The following is a 24734-nucleotide window of genomic DNA, read 5'->3' as shown; positions in this document are numbered from 1 at the left end:
CCTGTAATGTTTAAGGTCTCAGGGGCATATTACCTAGAAGTGCGTTAGAAAACGCACAACGCACATTCCCATATCGCCGGCTATCGCCAGATTTTTTCGCTGTGACAGCGCGCAGTTATCAATGCGCATCACGTAGGCGAAATAAAATCCGGCGATAGTCGGTGATATGGCACATTAGCGCATGAAAAGAAACGTTGTTTTCAGGCGCTAATGTGTGCATTGATAATATGGGGGGTGGAATCAGTGTTATGATCCACACCCCCATGTTATCAATGCCCTAAAACCTGGTCAGAGCAGGCGTTGGGAGACCTGCGATAAACAAGTTTATCGCAGGTCTGCCTCTCCCAACGCCTGCCTTGGTAATAGGGTGTTCCCCCCTCCAACCACATTTTACATGTGGTTGGACGTGGGAACACCCACTTTGTATGTCATTAGCGATGTTTGTCGCCGACATGCATAGTGGGCTTGAGCCAGGCATTAAAATGCCCTTGTGGATAGGGCTCTAGAAGTATCGCCGCTTTCTCTGCACAATTCGCTGAAAAAGCGGCGATACTTCCCCTTGCTAATATGCCCCTTAATGTGTTATCTCTGTGGTTGAAGTCTTTACTTTGCTGCCTAGCTGAGGGCATGGCACTTTCACAACAACTGTAGTTTTCTAACATTATCATTTTGTCTGTACAGTTTTGCATCTATACTTAGGGCCCAATTATGATCTTGGTCAGAAGGGCTCCTGACGGGATCCAGAACGACCAAATCTAATTTGTAGCCACTTTTTCTGTCTGAATCTTACTCCATTTTGGACGACCAAGTACGATGCGTTGATCGTGTCCGCGGCAACCGAATTGTTTTCGAACCCGAATCTGTCCATACGACTCGTCCGGAGCCGAATCATGGAGCGCAATGGACCCGGCTCCCGAACGAGCGAGTACGATGCATGATTCGGACAGCTGTATTGACCCGATCCAAGCATGCACAGTGTGGCGGGCAACATCTTTAGTCTTGACCAGAGGTGGTTGCAGTCCCTGGTCCCCTTCTCACTGGCCCTCCTTCCTTGGTGTTCCCCCGCTCCCAGTTCCTAAGGTCAAGACCCTTGGCATCTTCCTGGATCCCTCACTTTCCGTTCACTCTCAGGTCAATTCAGTTGTTTCCTCCTGTTTCTTTTCCCTTCGAACCATCAGGAAGATTTCTAGTTTTTTTTCTTTATCCGCCCTAAAAATTATAGTGATGGCCATGGTGCTTTCGCGCCTCGATTATGGGAACATCATTTACAATGGCGCTCCAGCTTACGCCATTCGCCGTTTGCAGCTAGTGCAGAATCAGGCTGCCCGCCTGATTCACGGCCTGCCTAAATACCATAGAGCTACTCCCCTATTGCAGGCCTTGCACTGGCTGCCGGTGAAAGAGCGTGCTCTGTTCAAGCTTGGCTGCACCACTTTCCAGGCTAAAACAGGCACTGCCCCGGAATTTATCTGTTCCGCCATCACCCCCTACATACCTGGACGAGAGCTTAGGTCCACTCATCAGGCTTTGTTAACCATCCCCCGTTTCAGTAAGAAAAAGACTGGCGGTACGAAATTCGCAGTGCTTGCTCCTGCGTTTTGGAACTCCCTCCCCCCGGAACTCCGTATGTCTTCTTCCTATATTGAGTTCCGGAAGGGGCTTAAAACTTTTCTTTTTTTCTGAGCCTACAATGCTTAATCCCCCTCTGCTCCTGCCTGCTTCTCACAATCTAACAGCGCCAAGAAACCGCATGGTAAAAGTGCGCTATAGAAATGATTTTAAATTCAAATTTTTAAATTCAAACATGGGGTGCCCGCCAGAGGGTGCCCTGATTTTCACATCCACCCCTTTCTTCAAGGGAAGCCTTGTCATTCGGTTGGGACATAGGCTCCCATTGAAGTCACTGGGAGTCCGACCGAATCGCATCTGGAAGCATCGGTCAGTTGGACTATCCCGAACAGAGTCGGTCGGAAGCCATTCCTGGACCGATTCAGTCGGAATTATTTCCGAACCGCATCGTAATCAAGCCCTTTGTCTGAACAGTCCTTTATCGATCTGATACTGTGTGTAAATGTTTAGGTCATTTCTCTTTGTTTAAAGATCTATCTATCTGTCCTCTTCATTTGGCCTTTATATTGACACCCTTTGAATTTTCAGATAGAAGTGAACCTGCGAAGCAGAAGTGCAAGACAGGGATGAAGCATCATATGCCCAGTGGGTACTACCTCCAAAACATCTGGCACCCGGTCTCCTGCAGCATGAATAGGTTCAATTCACCGGATGAGATTAACAGCTGTCTAAAGGGGAAATTCCTCCACCTCATCGGGGACTCCACCATGGTGCAGTGGAATGCTTACTTCACCAACACTCTTAAAAGTAAGTCACCCTCACAGCATCAGCTGCATGCACCACATCTGCCTGTACTATACGATCAGCAGCTGTACATCAGCTGTACATCCCATGTCAATCTGTACCAGATCATAAGCGTCTTTGTGTTCCATGTAAACCTTTACTGGCCTGCGATTATCTGAATGTCACGTGTCAGACTGTACTAGACTATCAGCTGCTCTATGTCAGCTTACACTAAATTACTTAAACCAGCATATCTCATGCATCCTGCACTAGGCTATCAGCAGGTGGGTGCAACATGTTATGCGTACTAGACAACTAGCAGCTGTAGAGCTCCTGTCTGCCTGTACTGGACTACCAGCCACTGTGTGTCCCATGTCAGCCTGTACCTGATACCAGCAGCTGTATTTCACACTTTCAAGTACAGGAGAGAATGCAAAAGGAAGTGACAACACAAGGACAGGATGTAGGAACAGAGGGTTCAAGTGTATCTGTGGAAAGATTTTGTGGGGAGGCAGACCCGTTGACACAGTGTATTGTGAGTCTCAGAAAGCAGAGTCTGTGATCTGCAGGTGTTACTGGTTTTCTCCCACATGGTCATCTGAGGTGGTGGTCTATCTCCCAATGCAGTGCCCAAAAATGCTGTGCTGCGTTGTGTGACAGAGAGGAAGGAGAGCACTATATATACAGAGATATGGTCCTCTCCTCACCCTAGTGGCGGTGCAGAATTTTGCAGTCAAGCACCATGCAAACACCTTTTCATTACAGTGTAAGGTTGTGCACGGGAGTCTAGTAAAGGTTTTGTAGTGGAAGAAATCCTTTCCAGCACAAGATAATATGTCTAGGAAACTTTTGAAACTTTTCCTATTTTGTATTTATGCTACACAGTGCAGTACACATGCAAAGTTGGGAAAGAAAAGAGGAATGAAAACATTTCCACGTTTAACACCTGCTTTCAAGTGGTATTAATTTTGAACGCAAAGCCCTTCCTACCATTGTTAGTAGATAGAATTTTGTGTCAAAAAGCATGGGTGTTTGCATGGGAATGCTCATTTACCGCCTCCTTGAGGGTAAGTAACTCAAAGTAGTGCTTTGTATTACTTTTAGCGGTACAAAAGGGTGTGGTGATGGACGGAGCATCCGAATCAATCAAACACTCACACCCAGGCAAAAGATCTGGGTTTAATCCATCACCGTTCTTTAGCCCACTCTGCCACCCCAGTTCAGACATTGCTATATGCAAATCAGTCTGACCCTGTGCCTCATGGGAACAGTCCAGCCCGAACTGCCAAGCCATGTCTTCCCTGGACCGGAAACAAGCTTCCGATGACCAGTTTCTGGCACCACCCCCTTTTTTATAACTTTTAGGAAACTTTCCATCCCAAAAAAAGATTTGCACTAGTAAATAACAAAAAAACGCATTTTGCAGTGGTTTGCATCATTTTTCCTATGAAAACAAAGCCCAAAATATTTGTAAATCTGGTCCAAAGGTTTAAAGAGATTAAATCTTCTTCCCTAGACTCATGAAATGGCATGGTCTGGTGAGTCCACATTGGTCTGGGAGGGGGTGTACAGTGGTCACACTCATCACTCCCTGGGACATAAGAAAGTATGACCTAGTGAGTTCATGATAGAGTATGTAAGGGTAGGAAGGGGTCAAAGCTTCTCCCTCCCGGGGTATTGAGAGGACGTGGAAAATGTACATTGATGGGAGACAAGAAATTATGAGATCTCCTTCATCTCTCTAGGGCCTGGTTAGTGTAAAGTGCTGGGAAACAAGGGGGCCGATTCACGGAACTAACTTAAGACAAAATCCTAAAGTAACTACTTTTGGTATTCACAGAAGGCATTTAGTAGTAGTTAAGTTAGGATTTTGTCTTAAGTTTTACTTAAGACAAACTTAAGACAGGCTTAAGACAGACTTAAGACAAAATCCTAACTTAAGTCTGTCTTAAGTCTGGACGTTTGTCTTAAGTCTGTCTTAAGTTTGTCCTAAGTCTGTCTTAAGTCTGTCTGAAGTCTGTCTGAAGTCTGTCTTAAGTTTGTCTTAAGTCAAGCTTAAGACAAAATCCTAACTTTACTACTACTAAATGCCTTCTGTGAATACCAAAAGGAGTAATTTTAGGATTTTGTCTTTAGTTAGTTATGTGAATCGGGCCCAAGATATATGAAGAGGTCTCCGTCATCTCTCCTGGGTCTTGAGAGCAGGTGGGCGACAGAGTCTGAAAAGTTCACCTTCATCTCTCCTAGAGCCTGGTTAGGGTACAATTATGGGAGAAAAGAGTTACAAAGGGTCTGTTTCATAAAGGTAAACTTAGACCTGAAGCCTAACTTTAGACCTGAAGTCTAAGGGCTCGATTTATAAAGGTAAACGTAGACCAAAAGTCAAAATTTAGACCTGAAGTCAAAGTTTAGACCTAAAGTCTATCTTAGACCAAAAGTCTAACTTAACTACTAGTAAAGTCAGACTTTAAGTTACATTTTTGGTCAAAACCTACACCAAAGTCTAAATTTACTACTAGTAAAGTTAGACTTCATGTCAAAAACATAGACTTTTGATCTAAGTTTACCTTTTTGAATCATGCCCTAAGTTTAGGCATAAAGTCTATCTTTAGATATGAAGTCTATAATTAGATATGAAGTCTATCTTTAGATATGAAGTCTATAATTAGATATGAAGTCTATCTTTAGATATGAAGCCTATCTTTAGATATGAAGCCTATCTTTAGATATGAAGTCTATAATTAGATATGAAGTCTATCTTTAGATATGAAGTCTATAATTAGATATGAAGTCTATCTTTAGATATGAAGCCTATCTTTAGATATGAAGCCTATCTTTAGATATGAAGTCTATAATTAGATATGAAGTCTATCTTTAGATATGAAGTCTATAATTAGATATGAAGTCTATAATTAGATATGAAGTCTATCTTTAGATATGAAGTCTATCTTTAGATATGAAGTCTATAATTAGATATGAAGTCTATCTTTAGATATGAAGTCTATAATTAGATATGAAGTCTATCTTTAGATATGAAGTCTATCTTTAGATATGAAGTCTATAATTAGATATGAAGTCTATCTTTAGATATGAAGCCTATCTTTAGATATGAAGTCTAACTTTAGATATGAAGTCTATCTTTAGATATGAAGTCTAACTTTAGATATGAAGTCTAACTTTAGGTATGGTCTAACTTTAGATATGAAGTCTATCTTTAGATATGAAGTCTAACTTTAGATATGAAGTCTATCTTTAGATATGAAGTCTAACTTTAGATATGAAGTCTAACTTTAGGTATGGTCTAACTTTAGATATGTAGTCTAACTTTAGGTATGGACTAACTTTAGTTATGAAGTCTATCTTTAGATACAAAGTCTAACTTTAGATATGAAGTCTATCTTTAGATATGAAGTCTAACTTTAGAAATGAAGCCTATCTATAGATATGAAATCTATCTTTAGCAGGGGCGTAGCTAGAGCTTGTGGCGCCCGGGGCTATCCCTCAGAATGCCACCCCTTGGGGGGGGGGGGAGTGCAGGGGAAAAAGGACGGTGAGCACTGGAAAGAGGTCCGAGAGACACATAGTATCGCCGCTAATACTTCTTCGTCATACGCGCTGTCGGGCTCTCATATCACCATTGATCAGTGAAATCTCAGGCTGTGCAACTCCTTTAAACCTATCAGCCACTCATGGCTTTAAGCAGAGCAGCTCCTAAAACCGACTTTGCAATGGATCACTAATGGGCACTACAATCAACTGCTTAAATTTAAAGGCAAAAGCATGGATCCATATCTCAATAATGCTTAAAGTGTGAACGAAAATATATATACCTTTCTCAATAATGGCCATAAAAAACCCTATAGATAATCCATGTCAGCAATGCAGTTCCTGTTTACAGCACAGAACACTGTGTCAACGACTCAGATGTTTACAGTTCATCTTCATTACATCTTTCATTACATGAGAGTATTTTCTATTTTTCGATGTATGAGCTATATCGTTCCTAGACAGCAAATTAACTTCTATTCAAATAAGAAGGCGTCCTGTACTTTTCTTCTGTCTAATAGCATTGAGTCTACACACATTTGCTTTAAAATAAGATTGAAGTAGAACATAAATAAGTCCCACAGGACTATTGATGGAATATAATACAATTACCCTGCATCTCGTTCAATCAAGGCTAAGTTATGCTGCGCAATGCACTTTGGCTGCCAATTATGATTTAGTGTCAGTGTCGTGTTGATTCCGATACTACTGAGGCATAGCTGCCAAGGTTTCAGATTGCTAAGTGTGACATTTTTAGAATTTCAGTGAAATTATGAGTGACATTTCAACAACTATGAGTGACATATCTCCGTCACTACTGACCAGAGTCACCCCACCGTCACCAGCGAGTTAAGTGCGACTTCAACTATGCTGCATGGCTGAGGGCTCCTGAAAAGTACTGTGCACTAGTAATGTACAATAAAGTAAGTTCTAATGAAATATGCATCTGTCTACTGATGTGAACTCATCAGCTGAGCCTAAACCCTTTTGCCAGAGCTAAGGTGGGCCCCACTCTCCACGGCTTTTATTTATAACCCAGCACAATTTGAAGGGGGCCTAGCCTTATCGAAAGATTACTTGAATACACTGACACATAGAAAGGGTGGGGTGGGGTGTGATCTCTGATAACCAAAGTTCAGTAAAATGTTGAGCAGTGGTCTAGGGAGTCAGGATTTTGTTTCAGTGCAGTTTTTACTTGTACACTAGATGTGTCATTCTTTTGTACCACAAACACACTATATTACCATAAGAATTTTCGGGGCCATTGCTCTCAACCTGTCAAAGTTGTGATAGTCCCCTGAAGAGGAAATCACAGGCCAACTCAAAATTAAGACTACTATGTTACTGCCAGCGCAATTAGCTTTTAGGAACTTGAAATTGTTTTAATGGAGCCAGCCAGGCCCTTAAATGAAGTGGTCGTGTGATTTAAGACCTACACAGACAAACGGGCGCAGGTGCAGGGTATCGCCGTTCACTCAGGAGAAATACAGCTTCAATCAGTCCACAAAAGCACCTCCATTCCCACACAGCAGAGTTCTCTCTGGCGCCGTTAAACACACTGTGTCGTCCTCCTGCAGTATTTACGGTGGTGCAAGGGACACGCTCAGTGTGAACTAGTCCCGATGCTCTATGCAAAATAGATGCTGTAAACAGTATGTACCCGGCACTGGATTTGGGCAAGATAGCTTGAAAGGCAGCTGAGGTACACAAAAGTCACAGCTGCCCGCCAACACTAGCATCAGTGACTAGGGCAAAAATACACTGACCAGCAGGCTGCTGATCGCGCACTAACACTCATCTAAAAGTAAATTAGGTTAACAATAAAACGCTGAGTCTGGCCCTCTCTGTGACTACTTACAAACGTGTGCCAGCCGCCTGGCCGTGACGTCAAACTCTCTCTCACTCAGACTGAGTCAGCTGCAGGGACAGCTAAGTTGCACAGAATTGTTCTTCATGCGCTCGCTGGGTCAGTGGATTGGATCCCGAGGTCTCGGGGTCATTTATTACAATTACCGGCCGAGCAGCGCCAGCACTGCTAACATTTACCGGCCACCAGCCACAAGCTTAACTGCAGCCAGCGACAGCGTGTCAGTAAGAGATGACGTGACGTCCTGTGGCGCGCAGCGCACTTATTGGCCACAGTACTGCCTCGTGACCTGACATCAGTCACAATAAATGCAGCACAGGGAAATCTGAGTGAGTTAGCAGCTACTAACTCGGCTCGGTCACTGTCAGCCCCCAAGCCTGCCAGGAGCAGCCTAATGACACAGCGCGCTGCCACTCTTTTAGATTAATCGGCACAATCAGCGAGGATGCGTGACAATGCATTTTATACTTTTGACTGGGCTGCTGAGGTGCCGCCCGGCCACCCCCAAAATAGTGCCGCCTGGGGCGGACCGCCCCCCTCGCCCCCCCATAGCTACGCGGCTGATCTTTAGATATGAAGTTTAACTTTAGATATGAAGTCTATCTTTAGATATGAAGTTTAACTTTAGATATGAAGTCTATCTTTAGATATGAAGTCTATCTTTAGATATGAAGCCTATCTTTAGATATGAAGTCTAACTTTAGATATGAAGTCCATCTTTAGACATGAAGTCTATCTTTGGATATGAAGCCTATCTTTTGATATGAAGTCTAACTTTAGAAATTAAGTCTAACTTTAGATATGAAGTTTAACTTTAGATTTTAAGCCTATCTATAGATATGAAGTCTATCTTTAGATATGAAGTTTAACTTTAGATATGAAGTCTATCTTTAGATATGTTGTCTATCTTTAGATATGAAGTTTAACTTTAGATATGAAGCCTATCTTTAGATATGAAGTCTATCTTTAGATATAAAGTCCATCTTTAGACATGAAGTCTATCTTTAGATATGAAGCCTATCTTTTGATATGAAGTCTAACTTTAGAAATTAAGTCTAACTTTAGATATGAAGTTTAACTTTAGATTTGAAGCCTATCTATAGATATGAAGTCTATCTTTAGATATGAAGTTTAACTTTAGATATGAAGTCTATCTTTAGATATGTTGTCTATCTTTAGATATGAAGTTTAACTTTAGATATGAAGCCTATCTTTAGATATGAAGTCTATCTTTAGATATGAAGCCTATCTTTAGATATGAAGCCTATCTTTAGATATGAAGTCGATCTTTAAATATGAAGCCTATCTTTAGATATGAAGCCTATCTTTAGATATGAAGTTTAACTTTAGATATGAAGCTTATCTTTAGATATGAAGTCTATCTTTAGATATGAAGCCTATCTTTAGATATGAAGTCTAACTTTAGATATGAAGTCTAACTTTAGATATGAAGTCTATCTTTAGATATGAAGCCTATCTTTAGATATGAAGTCTAACTTTAGATATGAAGCTTATCTTTAGATATGAAGCCTATCTTTAGATATGAAGCCTATCTTTAGATATAAAGTCTATCTTTAGATATGAAGTCTAACTTTAGATATGAAGTTTATCTTTAGATATGAAGTCTATCTTTAGATATGAAGTCTATAATTAGATATGAAGTCTATCTTTAGATATGAAGCCTATCTTTAGATATGAAGTCTATCTTTAGATATGAAGCCTATCTTTAGATATGAAGCCTATCTTTAGATATGAAGTCTATAATTAGATATGAAGTCTATCTTTAGATATGAAGCCTATCTTTAGATATGAAGTCTATCTTTAGATATGAAGTCTATAATTAGATATGAAGTCTATCTTTAGATATGAAGCCTATCTTTAGATATGAAGTCTATCTTTAGATATGAAGCCTATCTTAAGATATGAAGTCTATCTTTAGATATGAAGGCTATCTTTAGATATGTAGTCTATCTTTAGATATGAAGCCTATCTTTAGATATGAAGTCTATCTTTAGATATGAAGCCTATCTTTTGACATGTAGTCTATCTTTAGATATGAAGCCTATCTTTAGATATGAAGTCTATCTTTAGATATAAAGCCTATCTTTAGATATGAAGTCTAACTTTAGATATGAAGTCTATCTTTAGATATGAAGTCTAACTTTAGATATGAAGTCTAACTTTAGGTATGGTCTAACTTTAGATATGAAGTCTATCTTTAGATATGAAGTCTAACTTTAGATATGAAGTCTATCTTTAGATATGAAGTCTAACTTTAGAAATGAAGTCTATCTTTAGATATGAAGTCTAACTTTAGGTATGGTCTAACTTTAGATATGTAGTCTAACTTTAGGTATGGACTAACTTTAGTTATGAAGTCTATATTTAGATACAAAGTCTAACTTTAGATATGAAGTCTATCTTTAGATATGAAGTCTAACTTTAGAAATGAAGCCTATCTATAGGTATGAAGTCTATCTTTAGATATGAAGTTTAACTTTAGATATGAAGTCTATCTTTAGATATGAAGTCTATCTTTAGATATGAAGCCTATCTTTAGATATGAAGTCTATCTTTAGATATGAAGCCTATCTTTAGATATGAAGTCTAACTTTAGATATGAAGTCCATCTTTAGATATGAAGTATATCTTTAGATATGAAGCCTATCTTTTGATATGAAGTCTAACTTTAGATATGAAGCTTATCTTTAGATATGAAGTCTATCTTTAGAAATGAAGCCTATCTATAGGTATGAAGTCTATCTTTAGATATGAAGTTTAACTTTAGATATGAAGTCTATCTTTAGATATGAAGTCTATCTTTAGATATGAAGCCTATCTTTAGATATGAAGTCTATCTTTAGATATGAAGCCTATCTTTAGATATGAAGTCTAACTTTAGATATGAAGTCCATCTTTAGATATGAAGTCTAACTTTAGAAATGAAGCCTATCTATAGGTATGAAGTCTATCTTTAGATATGAAGTTTAACTTTAGATATGAAGTCTATCTTTAGATATGAAGTCTATCTTTAGATATGAAGCCTATCTTTAGATATGAAGTCTATCTTTAGATATGAAGCCTATCTTTAGATATGAAGTCTAACTTTAGATATGAAGTCCATCTTTAGATATGAAGTATATCTTTAGATATGAAGCCTATCTTTAGATATGAAGTTTAACTTTAGATATGAAGCTTATCTTTAGATATGAAGTCTATCTTTAGATATGAAGCCTATCTTTAGATATGAAGTCTAACTTTAGATATGAAGTCTAACTTTAGATATGAAGTCTATCTTTAGATATGAAGCCTATCTTTAGATATGAAGTCTAACTTTAGATATGAAGCTTATCTTTAGATATGAAGCCTATCTTTAGATATGAAGCCTATCTTTAGATATAAAGTCTATCTTTAGATATGAAGTCTAACTTTAGATATGAAGTTTATCTTTAGATATGAAGTCTATCTTTAGATATGAAGTCTATAATTAGATATGAAGTCTATCTTTAGATATGAAGCCTATCTTTAGATATGAAGTCTATCTTTAGATATGAAGCCTATCTTTAGATATGAAGCCTATCTTTAGATATGAAGTCTATAATTAGATATGAAGTCTATCTTTAGATATGAAGCCTATCTTTAGATATGAAGTCTATCTTTAGATATGAAGTCTATAATTAGATATGAAGTCTATCTTTAGATATGAAGCCTATCTTTAGATATGAAGTCTATCTTTAGATATGAAGCCTATCTTAAGATATGAAGTCTATCTTTAGATATGAAGGCTATCTTTAGATATGTAGTCTATCTTTAGATATGAAGCCTATCTTTAGATATGAAGTCTATCTTTAGATATGAAGCCTATCTTTTGACATGTAGTCTATCTTTAGATATGAAGCCTATCTTTAGATATGAAGTCTATCTTTAGATATGAAGCCTATCTTTAGATATGAAGTCTAACTTTAGATATGAAGTCTATCTTTAGATATGAAGTCTAACTTTAGATATGAAGTCTAACTTTAGGTATGGTCTAACTTTAGATATGAAGTCTATCTTTAGATATGAAGTCTAACTTTAGATATGAAGTCTATCTTTAGATATGAAGTCTAACTTTAGAAATGAAGTCTATCTTTAGATATGAAGTCTAACTTTAGGTATGGTCTAACTTTAGATATGTAGTCTAACTTTAGGTATGGACTAACTTTAGTTATGAAGTCTATATTTAGATACAAAGTCTAACTTTAGATATGAAGTCTATCTTTAGATATGAAGTCTAACTTTAGAAATGAAGCCTATCTATAGGTATGAAGTCTATCTTTAGATATGAAGTTTAACTTTAGATATGAAGTCTATCTTTAGATATGAAGTCTATCTTTAGATATGAAGCCTATCTTTAGATATGAAGTCTATCTTTAGATATGAAGCCTATCTTTAGATATGAAGTCTAACTTTAGATATGAAGTCCATCTTTAGATATGAAGTATATCTTTAGATATGAAGCCTATCTTTTGATATGAAGTCTAACTTTAGATATGAAGTTTAACTTTAGATTTGAAGCCTATCTATAGATATGAAGTCTATCTTTAGATATGAAGTTTAACTTTAGATATGAAGTCTATCTTTAGATAGGTTGTCTATCTTTAGATACGAAGTTTAAATTTAGATTTGAAGTCTATCTTTAGATATGAAGCCTATCTTTAGATATGAAGTCTATCTTTAGATATGAAGCCTATCTTTAGATATGAAGCCTATCTTTAGATATGAAGTCGATCTTTAAATATGAAGCCTATCTTTAGATATGAAGTCTATCTTTAGATATGAAGCCTATCTTTAGATATGAAGTCTATAATTAGATATGAAGTCTATCTTTAGATATGAAGCCTATCTTTAGATATGAAGTCTATCTTTAGATATGAAGTCTATAATTAGATATGAAGTCTATCTTTAGATATGAAGCCTATCTTTAGATATGAAGTCTATCTTTAGATATGAAGCCTATCTTAAGATATGAAGTCTATCTTTAGATATGAAGCCTATCTTTAGATATGTAGTCTATCTTTAGATATGAAGCCTATCTTTAGATATGAAGTCTATCTTTAGATATGAAGCCTATCTTTTGACATGTAGTCTATCTTTAGATATGAAGCCTATCTTTAGATATGAAGTCTATCTTTAGATATGAAGCCTATCTTTAGATATGAAGTCTAACTTTAGATATGAAGTCTATCTTTAGATATGAAGTCTAACTTTAGATATGAAGTCTAACTTTAGGTATGGTCTAACTTTAGATATGAAGTCTATCTTTAGATATGAAGTCTAACTTTAGATATGAAGTCTATCTTTAGATATGAAGTCTAACTTTAGAAATGAAGTCTATCTTTAGATATGAAGTCTAACTTTAGGTATGGTCTAACTTTAGATATGTATTCTAACTTTAGGTATGGACTAACTTTAGTTATGAAGTCTATCTTTAGATACAAAGTCTAACTTTAGATATGAAGTCTATCTTTAGATATGAAGTCTAACTTTAGAAATGAAGCCTATCTATAGGTATGAAGTCTATCTTTAGATATGAAGTTTAACTTTAGATATGAAGTCTATCTTTAGATATGAAGTCTATCTTTAGATATGAAGCCTATCTTTAGATATGAAGTCTATCTTTAGATATGAAGCCTATCTTTAGATATGAAGTCTAACTTTAGATATGAAGTCCATCTTTAGATATGAAGTATATCTTTAGATATGAAGCCTATCTTTTGATATGAAGTCTAACTTTAGATATGAAGTTTAACTTTAGATTTGAAGCCTATCTATAGATATGAAGTCTATCTTTAGATATGAAGTTTAACTTTAGATATGAAGTCTATCTTTAGATAGGTTGTCTATCTTTAGATACGAAGTTTAAATTTAGATTTGAAGTCTATCTTTAGATATGAAGCCTATCTTTAGATATGAAGTCTATCTTTAGATATGAAGCCTATCTTTAGATATGAAGCCTATCTTTAGATATGAAGTCGATCTTTAAATATGAAGCCTATCTTTAGATATGAAGTCTATCTTTAGATATGAAGCCTATCTATAGATATGAAGTCTATCTTTAGATATGAAGTTTAACTTTAGATATGAAGTCTATCTTTAGATATGAAGCCTATCTTTAGATATGAAGTCTAACTTTAGATATGAAGTCTAACTTTAGATATGAAGTCTATCTTTAGATATGTAGTCTATCTTTAGATATGAAGCCTATCTTTAGATATGAAGTCTATCTTTAGATATGAAGCCTATCTTTTGACATGTAGTCTATCTTTAGATATGAAGCCTATCTTTAGATATGAAGTCTATCTTTAGATATGAAGCCTATCTTTAGATATGAAGTCTAACTTTAGATATGAAGTCTATCTTTAGATATGAAGTCTAACTTTAGATATGAAGTCTAACTTTAGGTATGGTCTAACTTTAGATATGAAGTCTATCTTTAGATATGAAGTCTAACTTTAGATATGAAGTCTATCTTTAGATATGAAGCTTATCTTTAGATATGAAGTCTAACTTTAGATATGAAGCTTATCTTTAGATATGAAGCCTATCTTTAGATATGAAGCCTATCTTTAGATATAAAGTCTATCTTTAGATATGAAGTCTAACTTTAGATATGAAGTTTATCTTTAGATATGAAGTCTATCTTTAGATATGAAGTCTATAATTAGATATGAAGTCTATCTTTAGATATGAAGCCTATCTTTAGATATGAAGTCTATCTTTAGATATGAAGCCTATCTTTAGATATGAAGTCTATCTTTAGATATGAAGCCTATCTTTAGATATGAAGTCTATAATTAGATATGAAGTCTATCTTTAGATATGAAGCCTATCTTTAGATATGAAGTCTATCTTTAGATATGAAGTCTATAATTAGATATGAAGTCTATCTTTAGATATGAAGCCTATCTTTAGATATGAAGTCTATCTTTAGATATGAAGCCTATCTTAAGATATGAAGCCTATCTTTAGATATGAAGCCTATCTTTAGATATGTAGTCTATCTTTAGATATGAAGCCTATCTTTAGATATGAAGTCTATCTTTAGATATGAAGCCTATCTTTTGACATGTAGTCTATCTTTAGATATGAAGCCTATCTTTAGATATGAAGTCTATCTTTAGATATGAAGCCTATCTTTAGATATGAAGTCTAACTTTAGATATGAAGTCTATCTTTAGATATGAAGTCTAACTTTAGATATGAAGTCTAACTTTAGGTATGGTCTAACTTTAGATATGAAGTCTATCTTTAGATATGAAGTTTAACTTTAGATATGAAGTCTATCTTTAGATATGAAGTCTAACTTTAGAAATGAAGTCTATCTTTAGATATGAAGTCTATCTTTAGATATGAAGCCTATCTTTAGATATGAAGTCTAACTTTAGATATGAAGTCCATCTTTAGACATGAAGTCTATCTTTGGATATGAAGCCTATCTTTTGATATGAAGTCTAACTTTAGAAATTAAGTCTAACTTTAGATATGAAGTTTAACTTTAGATTTGAAGCCTATCTATAGATATGAAGTCTATCTTTAGATATGAAGTTTAACTTTAGATATGAAGTCTATCTTTAGATATGTTGTCTATCTTTAGATATGAAGTTTAACTTTAGATATGAAGCCTATCTTTAGATATGAAGTCTATCTTTAGATATAAAGTCCATCTTTAGACATGAAGTCTATCTTTAGATATGAAGCCTATCTTTTGATATGAAGTCTAACTTTAGAAATTAAGTCTAACTTTAGATATGAAGTTTAACTTTAGATTTGAAGCCTATCTATAGATATGAAGTCTATCTTTAGATATGAAGTTTAACTTTAGATATGAAGTCTATCTTTAGATATGTTGTCTATCTTTAGATATGAAGTTTAACTTTAGATATGAAGCCTATCTTTAGATATGAAGTCTATCTTTAGATATGAAGCCTATCTTTAGATATGAAGCCTATCTTTAGATATGAAGTCGATCTTTAAATATGAAGCCTATCTTTAGATATGAAGCCTATCTTTAGATATGAAGTTTAACTTTAGATATGAAGCTTATCTTTAGATATGAAGTCTATCTTTAGATATGAAGCCTATCTTTAGATATGAAGTCTAACTTTAGATATGAAGTCTAACTTTAGATATGAAGTCTATCTTTAGATATGAAGCCTATCTTTAGATATGAAGTCTAACTTTAGATATGAAGTTTATCTTTAGATATGAAGTCTATCTTTAGATATGAAGTCTATAATTAGATATGAAGTCTATCTTTAGATATGAAGCCTATCTTTAGATATGAAGTCTATCTTTAGATATGAAGCCTATCTTTAGATATGAAGTCTATCTTTAGATATGAAGCCTATCTTTAGATATGAAGTCTATAATTAGATATGAAGTCTATCTTTAGATATGAAGCCTATCTTTAGATATGAAGTCTATCTTTAGATATGAAGTCTATAATTAGATATGAAGTCTATCTTTAGATATGAAGCCTATCTTTAGATATGAAGTCTATCTTTAGATATGAAGCCTATCTTAAGATATGAAGTCTATCTTTAGATATGAAGCCTATCTTTAGATATGTAGTCTATCTTTAGATATGAAGCCTATCTTTAGATATGAAGTCTATCTTTAGATATGAAGCCTATCTTTTGACATGTAGTCTATCTTTAGATATGAAGCCTATCTTTAGATATGAAGTCTATCTTTAGATATGAAGCCTATCTTTAGATATGAAGTCTAACTTTAGATATGAAGTCTATCTTTAGATATGAAGTCTAACTTTAGATATGAAGTCTAACTTTAGGTATGGTCTAACTTTAGATATGAAGTCTATCTTTAGATATGAAGTCTAACTTTAGATATGAAGTCTATCTTTAGATATGAAGTCTAACTTTAGAAATGAAGTCTATCTTTAGATATGAAGTCTAACTTTAGGTATGGTCTAACTTTAGATATGTAGTCTAACTTTAGGTATGGACTAACTTTAGTTATGAAGTCTATCTTTAGATACAAAGTCTAACTTTAGATATGAAGTCTATCTTTAGATATGAAGTCTAACTTTAGAAATGAAGCCTATCTATAGGTATGAAGTCTATCTTTAGATATGAAGTTTAACTTTAGATATGAAGTCTATCTTTAGATATGAAGTCTATCTTTAGATATGAAGCCTATCTTTAGATATGAAGTCTATCTTTAGATATGAAGCCTATCTTTAGATATGAAGTCTAACTTTAGATATGAAGTCCATCTTTAGATATGAAGTATATCTTTAGATATGAAGCCTATCTTTTGATATGAAGTCTAACTTTAGATATGAAGTTTAACTTTAGATTTGAAGCCTATCTATAGATATGAAGTCTATCTTTAGATATGAAGTTTAACTTTAGATATGAAGTCTATCTTTAGATAGGTTGTCTATCTTTAGATACGAAGTTTAAATTTAGATTTGAAGTCTATCTTTAGATATGAAGCCTATCTTTAGATATGAAGTCTATCTTTAGATATGAAGCCTATCTTTAGATATGAAGCCTATCTTTAGATATGAAGTCGATCTTTAAATATGAAGCCTATCTTTAGATATGAAGTCTATCTTTAGATATGAAGCCTATCTATAGATATGAAGTCTATCTTTAGATATGAAGTTTAACTTTAGATATGAAGTCTATCTTTAGATATGAAGCCTATCTTTAGATATGAAGTCTAACTTTAGATATGAAGTCTAACTTTAGATATGAAGTCTATCTTTAGATATGTAGTCTATCTTTAGATATGAAGCCTATCTTTAGATATGAAGTCTATCTTTAGATATGAAGCCTATCTTTTGACATGTAGTCTATCTTTAGATATGAAGCCTATCTTTAGATATGAAGTCTATCTTTAGATATGAAGCCTATCTTTAGATATGAAGTCTAACTTTAGATATGAAGTCTATCTTTAGATATGAAGTCTAACTTTAGATATGAAGTCTAACTTTAGGTATGGTCTAACTTTAGATATGAAGTCTATCTTTAGATATGAAGTCTAACTTTAGATATGAAGTCTATCTTTAGATATGAAGCCTATCTTTAGATATGAAGTCTAACTTTAGATATGAAGCTTATCTTTAGATATGAAGCCTATCTTTAGATATGAAGCCTATCTTTAGATATAAAGTCTATCTTTAGATATGAAGTCTAACTTTAGATATGAAGTTTATCTTTAGATATGAAGTCTATCTTTAGATATGAAGTCTATAATTAGATATGAAGTCTATCTTTAGATATGAAGCCTATCTTTAGATATGAAGTCTATCTTTAGATATGAAGCCTATCTTTAGATATGAAGTCTATCTTTAGATATGAAGCCTATCTTTAGATATGAAGTCTATAATTAGATATGAAGTCTATCTTTAGATATGAAGCCTATCTTTAGATATGAAGTCTATCTTTAGATATGAAGTCTATAATTAGATATGAAGTCTATCTTTAGATATGAAGCCTATCTTTAGATATGAAGTCTATCTTTAGATATGAAGCCTATCTTAAGATATGAAGTCTATCTTTAGATATGAAGCCTATCTTTAGATATGTAGTCTATCTTTAGATATGAAGCCTATCTTTAGATATGAAGTCTATCTTTAGATATGAAGCCTATCTTTTGACATGTAGTCTATCTTTAGATATGAAGCCTATCTTTAGATATGAAGTCTATCTTTAGATATGAAGCCTATCTTTAGATATGAAGTCTAACTTTAGATATGAAGTCTAACTTTAGATATGAAGTCTAACTTTAGGTATGGTCTAACTTTAGATATGAAGTCTATCTTTAGATATGAAGTCTAACTTTAGATATGAAGTCTATCTTTAGATATGAAGTCTAACTTTAGAAATGAAGTCTATCTTTAGATATGAAGTCTAACTTTAGGTATGGTCTAACTTTAGATATGTAGTCTAACTTTAGGTATGGACTAACTTTAGTTATGAAGTCTATCTTTAGATACAAAGTCTAACTTTAGATATGAAGTCTATCTTTAGATATGAAGTCTAACTTTAGAAATGAAGCCTATCTTTAGATATGAAGTCTATCTTTAGATATGAAGCCTATCTTTAGATATGAAGTCTATAATTAGATATGAAGTCTATCTTTAGATATGAAGCCTATCTTTAGATATGAAGTCTATCTTTAGATATGAAGTCTATAATTAGATATGAAGTCTATCTTTAGATATGAAGCCTATCTTTAGATATGAAGTCTATCTTTAGATATGAAGCCTATCTTAAGATGTGAAGTCTATCTTTAGATATGAAGCCTATCTTTAGATATGTAGTCTATCTTTAGATATGAAGCCTATCTTTAGATATGAAGTCTATCTTTAGATATGAAGCCTATCTTTTGACATGTAGTCTATCTTTAGATATGAAGCCTATCTTTAGATTTGAAGCCTATCTATAGATATGAAGTCTATCTTTAGATATGAAGTTTAACTTTAGATATGAAGTCTATCTTTAGATATGTTGTCTATCTTTAGATATGAAGTTTAACTTTAGATATGAAGCCTATCTTTAGATATGAAGTCTATCTTTAGATATGAAGCCTATCTTTAGATATGAAGCCTATCTTTAGATATGAAGTCGATCTTTAAATATGAAGCCTATCTTTAGATATGAAGCCTATCTTTAGATATGAAGTTTAACTTTAGATATGAAGCTTATCTTTAGATATGAAGTCTATCTTTAGATATGAAGCCTATCTTTAGATATGAAGTCTAACTTTAGATATGAAGTCTAACTTTAGATATGAAGTCTATCTTTAGATATGAAGCCTATCTTTAGATATGAAGTCTAACTTTAGATATGAAGTTTATCTTTAGATATGAAGTCTATCTTTAGATATGAAGTCTATAATTAGATATGAAGTCTATCTTTAGATATGAAGCCTATCTTTAGATATGAAGTCTATCTTTAGATATGAAGCCTATCTTTAGATATGAAGTCTATCTTTAGATATGAAGCCTATCTTTAGATATGAAGTCTATAATTAGATATGAAGTCTATCTTTAGATATGAAGCCTATCTTTAGATATGAAGTCTATCTTTAGATATGAAGTCTATAATTAGATATGAAGTCTATCTTTAGATATGAAGCCTATCTTTAGATATGAAGTCTATCTTTAGATATGAAGCCTATCTTAAGATATGAAGTCTATCTTTAGATATGAAGCCTATCTTTAGATATGTAGTCTATCTTTAGATATGAAGCCTATCTTTAGATATGAAGTCTATCTTTAGATATGAAGCCTATCTTTTGACATGTAGTCTATCTTTAGATATGAAGCCTATCTTTAGATATGAAGTCTATCTTTAGATATGAAGCCTATCTTTAGATATGAAGTCTAACTTTAGATATGAAGTCTATCTTTAGATATGAAGTCTAACTTTAGATATGAAGTCTAACTTTAGGTATGGTCTAACTTTAGATATGAAGTCTATCTTTAGATATGAAGTCTAACTTTAGATATGAAGTCTATCTTTAGATATGAAGTCTAACTTTAGAAATGAAGTCTATCTTTAGATATGAAGTCTAACTTTAGGTATGGTCTAACTTTAGATATGTAGTCTAACTTTAGGTATGGACTAACTTTAGTTATGAAGTCTATCTTTAGATACAAAGTCTAACTTTAGATATGAAGTCTATCTTTAGATATGAAGTCTAACTTTAGAAATGAAGCCTATCTATAGGTATGAAGTCTATCTTTAGATATGAAGTTTAACTTTAGATATGAAGTCTATCTTTAGATATGAAGTCTATCTTTAGATATGAAGCCTATCTTTAGATATGAAGTCTATCTTTAGATATGAAGCCTATCTTTAGATATGAAGTCTAACTTTAGATATGAAGTCCATCTTTAGATATGAAGTATATCTTTAGATATGAAGCCTATCTTTTGATATGAAGTCTAACTTTAGATATGAAGTTTAACTTTAGATTTGAAGCCTATCTATAGATATGAAGTCTATCTTTAGATATGAAGTTTAACTTTAGATATGAAGTCTATCTTTAGATAGGTTGTCTATCTTTAGATACGAAGTTTAAATTTAGATTTGAAGTCTATCTTTAGATATGAAGCCTATCTTTAGATATGAAGTCTATCTTTAGATATGAAGCCTATCTTTAGATATGAAGCCTATCTTTAGATATGAAGTCGATCTTTAAATATGAAGCCTATCTTTAGATATGAAGTCTATCTTTAGATATGAAGCCTATCTATAGATATGAAGTCTATCTTTAGATATGAAGTTTAACTTTAGATATGAAGTCTATCTTTAGATATGAAGCCTATCTTTAGATATGAAGTCTAACTTTAGATATGAAGTCTAACTTTAGATATGAAGTCTATCTTTAGATATGTAGTCTATCTTTAGATATGAAGCCTATCTTTAGATATGAAGTCTATCTTTCGATATGAAGCCTATCTTTAGATATGAAGTCTATCTTTAGATATGAAGCCTATCTTTTGACATGTAGTCTATCTTTAGATATGAAGCCTATCTTTAGATATGAAGTCTATCTTTAGATATGAAGCCTATCTTTAGATATGAAGTCTAACTTTAGATATGAAGTATATCTTTAGATATGAAGTCTAACTTTAGATATGAAGTCTAACTTTAGGTATGGTCTAACTTTAGATATGAAGTCTATCTTTAGATATGAAGTCTAACTTTAGATATGAAGTCTATCTTTAGATATGAAGTCTAACTTTAGAAATGAAGTCTATCTTTAGATATGAAGTCTAACTTTAGGTATGGTCTAACTTTAGATATGTAGTCTAACTTTAGGTATGGACTAACTTTAGTTATGAAGTCTATCTTTAGATACAAAGTCTAACTTTAGATATGAAGTCTATCTTTAGATATGAAGTCTAACTTTAGAAATGAAGCCTATCTTTAGATATGAAGTCTATCTTTAGATATGAAGCCTATCTTTAGATATGAAGTCTATAATTAGATATGAAGTCTATCTTTAGATATGAAGCCTATCTTTAGATATGAAGTCTATCTTTAGATATGAAGTCTATAATTAGATATGAAGTCTATCTTTAGATATGAAGCCTATCTTTAGATATGAAGTCTATCTTTAGATATGAAGCCTATCTTAAGATATGAAGTCTATCTTTAGATATGAAGCCTATCTTTAGATATGTAGTCTATCTTTAGATATGAAGCCTATCTTTAGATATGAAGTCTATCTTTAGATATGAAGCCTATCTTTTGACATGTAGTCTATCTTTAGATATGAAGCCTATCTTTAGATTTGAAGCCTATCTATAGATATGAAGTCTATCTTTAGATATGAAGTTTAACTTTAGATATGAAGTCTATCTTTAGATATGTTGTCTATCTTTAGATATGAAGTTTAACTTTAGATATGAAGCCTATCTTTAGATATGAAGTCTATCTTTAGATATGAAGCCTATCTTTAGATATGAAGCCTATCTTTAGATATGAAGTCGATCTTTAAATATGAAGCCTATCTTTAGATATGAAGCCTATCTTTAGATATGAAGTTTAACTTTAGATATGAAGCTTATCTTTAGATATGAAGTCTATCTTTAGATATGAAGCCTATCTTTAGATATGAAGTCTAACTTTAGATATGAAGTCTAACTTTAGATATGAAGTCTATCTTTAGATATGAAGCCTATCTTTAGATATGAAGTCTAACTTTAGATATGAAGTTTATCTTTAGATATGAAGTCTATCTTTAGATATGAAGTCTATAATTAGATATGAAGTCTATCTTTAGATATGAAGCCTATCTTTAGATATGAAGTCTATCTTTAGATATGAAGCCTATCTTTAGATATGAAGTCTATCTTTAGATATGAAGCCTATCTTTAGATATGAAGTCTATAATTAGATATGAAGTCTATCTTTAGATATGAAGCCTATCTTTAGATATGAAGTCTATCTTTAGATATGAAGTCTATAATTAGATATGAAGTCTATCTTTAGATATGAAGCCTATCTTTAGATATGAAGTCTATCTTTAGATATGAAGCCTATCTTAAGATATGAAGTCTATCTTTAGATATGAAGCCTATCTTTAGATATGTAGTCTATCTTTAGATATGAAGCCTATCTTTAGATATGAAGTCTATCTTTAGATATGAAGCCTATCTTTTGACATGTAGTCTATCTTTAGATATGAAGCCTATCTTTAGATATGAAGTCTATCTTTAGATATGAAGCCTATCTTTAGATATGAAGTCTAACTTTAGATATGAAGTCTATCTTTAGATATGAAGTCTAACTTTAGATATGAAGTCTAACTTTAGGTATGGTCTAACTTTAGATATGAAGTCTATCTTTAGATATGAAGTCTAACTTTAGATATGAAGTCTATCTTTAGATATGAAGTCTAACTTTAGAAATGAAGTCTATCTTTAGATATGAAGTCTAACTTTAGGTATGGTCTAACTTTAGATATGTAGTCTAACTTTAGGTATGGACTAACTTTAGTTATGAAGTCTATCTTTAGATACAAAGTCTAACTTTAGATATGAAGTCTATCTTTAGATATGAAGTCTAACTTTAGAAATGAAGCCTATCTATAGGTATGAAGTCTATCTTTAGATATGAAGTTTAACTTTAGATATGAAGTCTATCTTTAGATATGAAGTCTATCTTTAGATATGAAGCCTATCTTTACATATGAAGTCTATCTTTAGATATGAAGCCTATCTTTAGATATGAAGTCTAACTTTAGATATGAAGTCCATCTTTAGATATGAAGTATATCTTTAGATATGAAGCCTATCTTTTGATATGAAGTCTAACTTTAGATATGAAGTTTAACTTTAGATTTGAAGCCTATCTATAGATATGAAGTCTATCTTTAGATATGAAGTTTAACTTTAGATATGAAGTCTATCTTTAGATAGGTTGTCTATCTTTAGATACGAAGTTTAAATTTAGATTTGAAGTCTATCTTTAGATATGAAGCCTATCTTTAGATATGAAGTCTATCTTTAGATATGAAGCCTATCTTTAGATATGAAGCCTATCTTTAGATATGAAGTCGATCTTTAAATATGAAGCCTATCTTTAGATATGAAGTCTATCTTTAGATATGAAGCCTATCTATAGATATGAAGTCTATCTTTAGATATGAAGTTTAACTTTAGATATGAAGTCTATCTTTAGATATGAAGCCTATCTTTAGATATGAAGTCTAACTTTAGATATGAAGTCTAACTTTAGATATGAAGTCTATCTTTAGATATGTAGTCTATCTTTAGATATGAAGCCTATCTTTAGATATGAAGTCTATCTTTAGATATGAAGCCTATCTTTTGACATGTAGTCTATCTTTAGATATGAAGCCTATCTTTAGATATGAAGTCTATCTTTAGATACGAAGCCTATCTTTAGATATGAAGTCTAACTTTAGATATGAAGTCTATCTTTAGATATGAAGTCTAACTTTAGATATGAAGTCTAACTTTAGGTATGGTCTAACTTTAGATATGAAGTCTATCTTTAGATATGAAGTCTAACTTTAGATATGAAGTCTATCTTTAGATATGAAGCCTATCTTTAGATATGAAGTCTAACTTTAGATATGAAGCTTATCTTTAGATATGAAGCCTATCTTTAGATATGAAGCCTATCTTTAGATATAAAGTCTATCTTTAGATATGAAGTCTAACTTTAGATATGAAGTTTATCTTTAGATATGAAGTCTATCTTTAGATATGAAGTCTATAATTAGATATGAAGTCTATCTTTAGATATGAAGCCTATCTTTAGATATGAAGTCTATCTTTAGATATGAAGCCTATCTTTAGATATGAAGTCTATCTTTAGATATGAAGCCTATCTTTAGATATGAAGTCTATAATTAGATATGAAGTCTATCTTTAGATATGAAGCCTATCTTTAGATATGAAGTCTATCTTTAG

General features: G+C 33.0%; 1 protein-coding gene across 2 annotated transcripts in view; it reads left to right on the top strand.

Annotated features, from left to right (window-relative positions):
* Positions 1-24734, top strand: part of LOC147693175 (NXPE family member 1-like) — a 350691-nt gene that overhangs the window by 282120 nt on the left and 43837 nt on the right. For both annotated transcript variants that reach the window (XM_086939422.1, XM_086939421.1), the window contains exon 5: positions 2158-2376. In XM_086939422.1, coding sequence (XP_086795548.1) covers positions 2158-2376 — 219 coding nt within the window. The remainder of the gene's footprint in view (positions 1-2157; positions 2377-24734) is intronic.

Source organism: Lissotriton vulgaris, chromosome 9 (genome assembly GCF_964263255.1).
Source record: "Lissotriton vulgaris chromosome 9, aLisVul1.2, whole genome shotgun sequence".
Taxonomy (NCBI): Eukaryota; Metazoa; Chordata; class Amphibia; order Caudata; family Salamandridae; genus Lissotriton; species Lissotriton vulgaris.
Note: the sequence above shows the minus strand (reverse complement) of the source record. Positions and strands in the feature narration are given on the sequence as shown.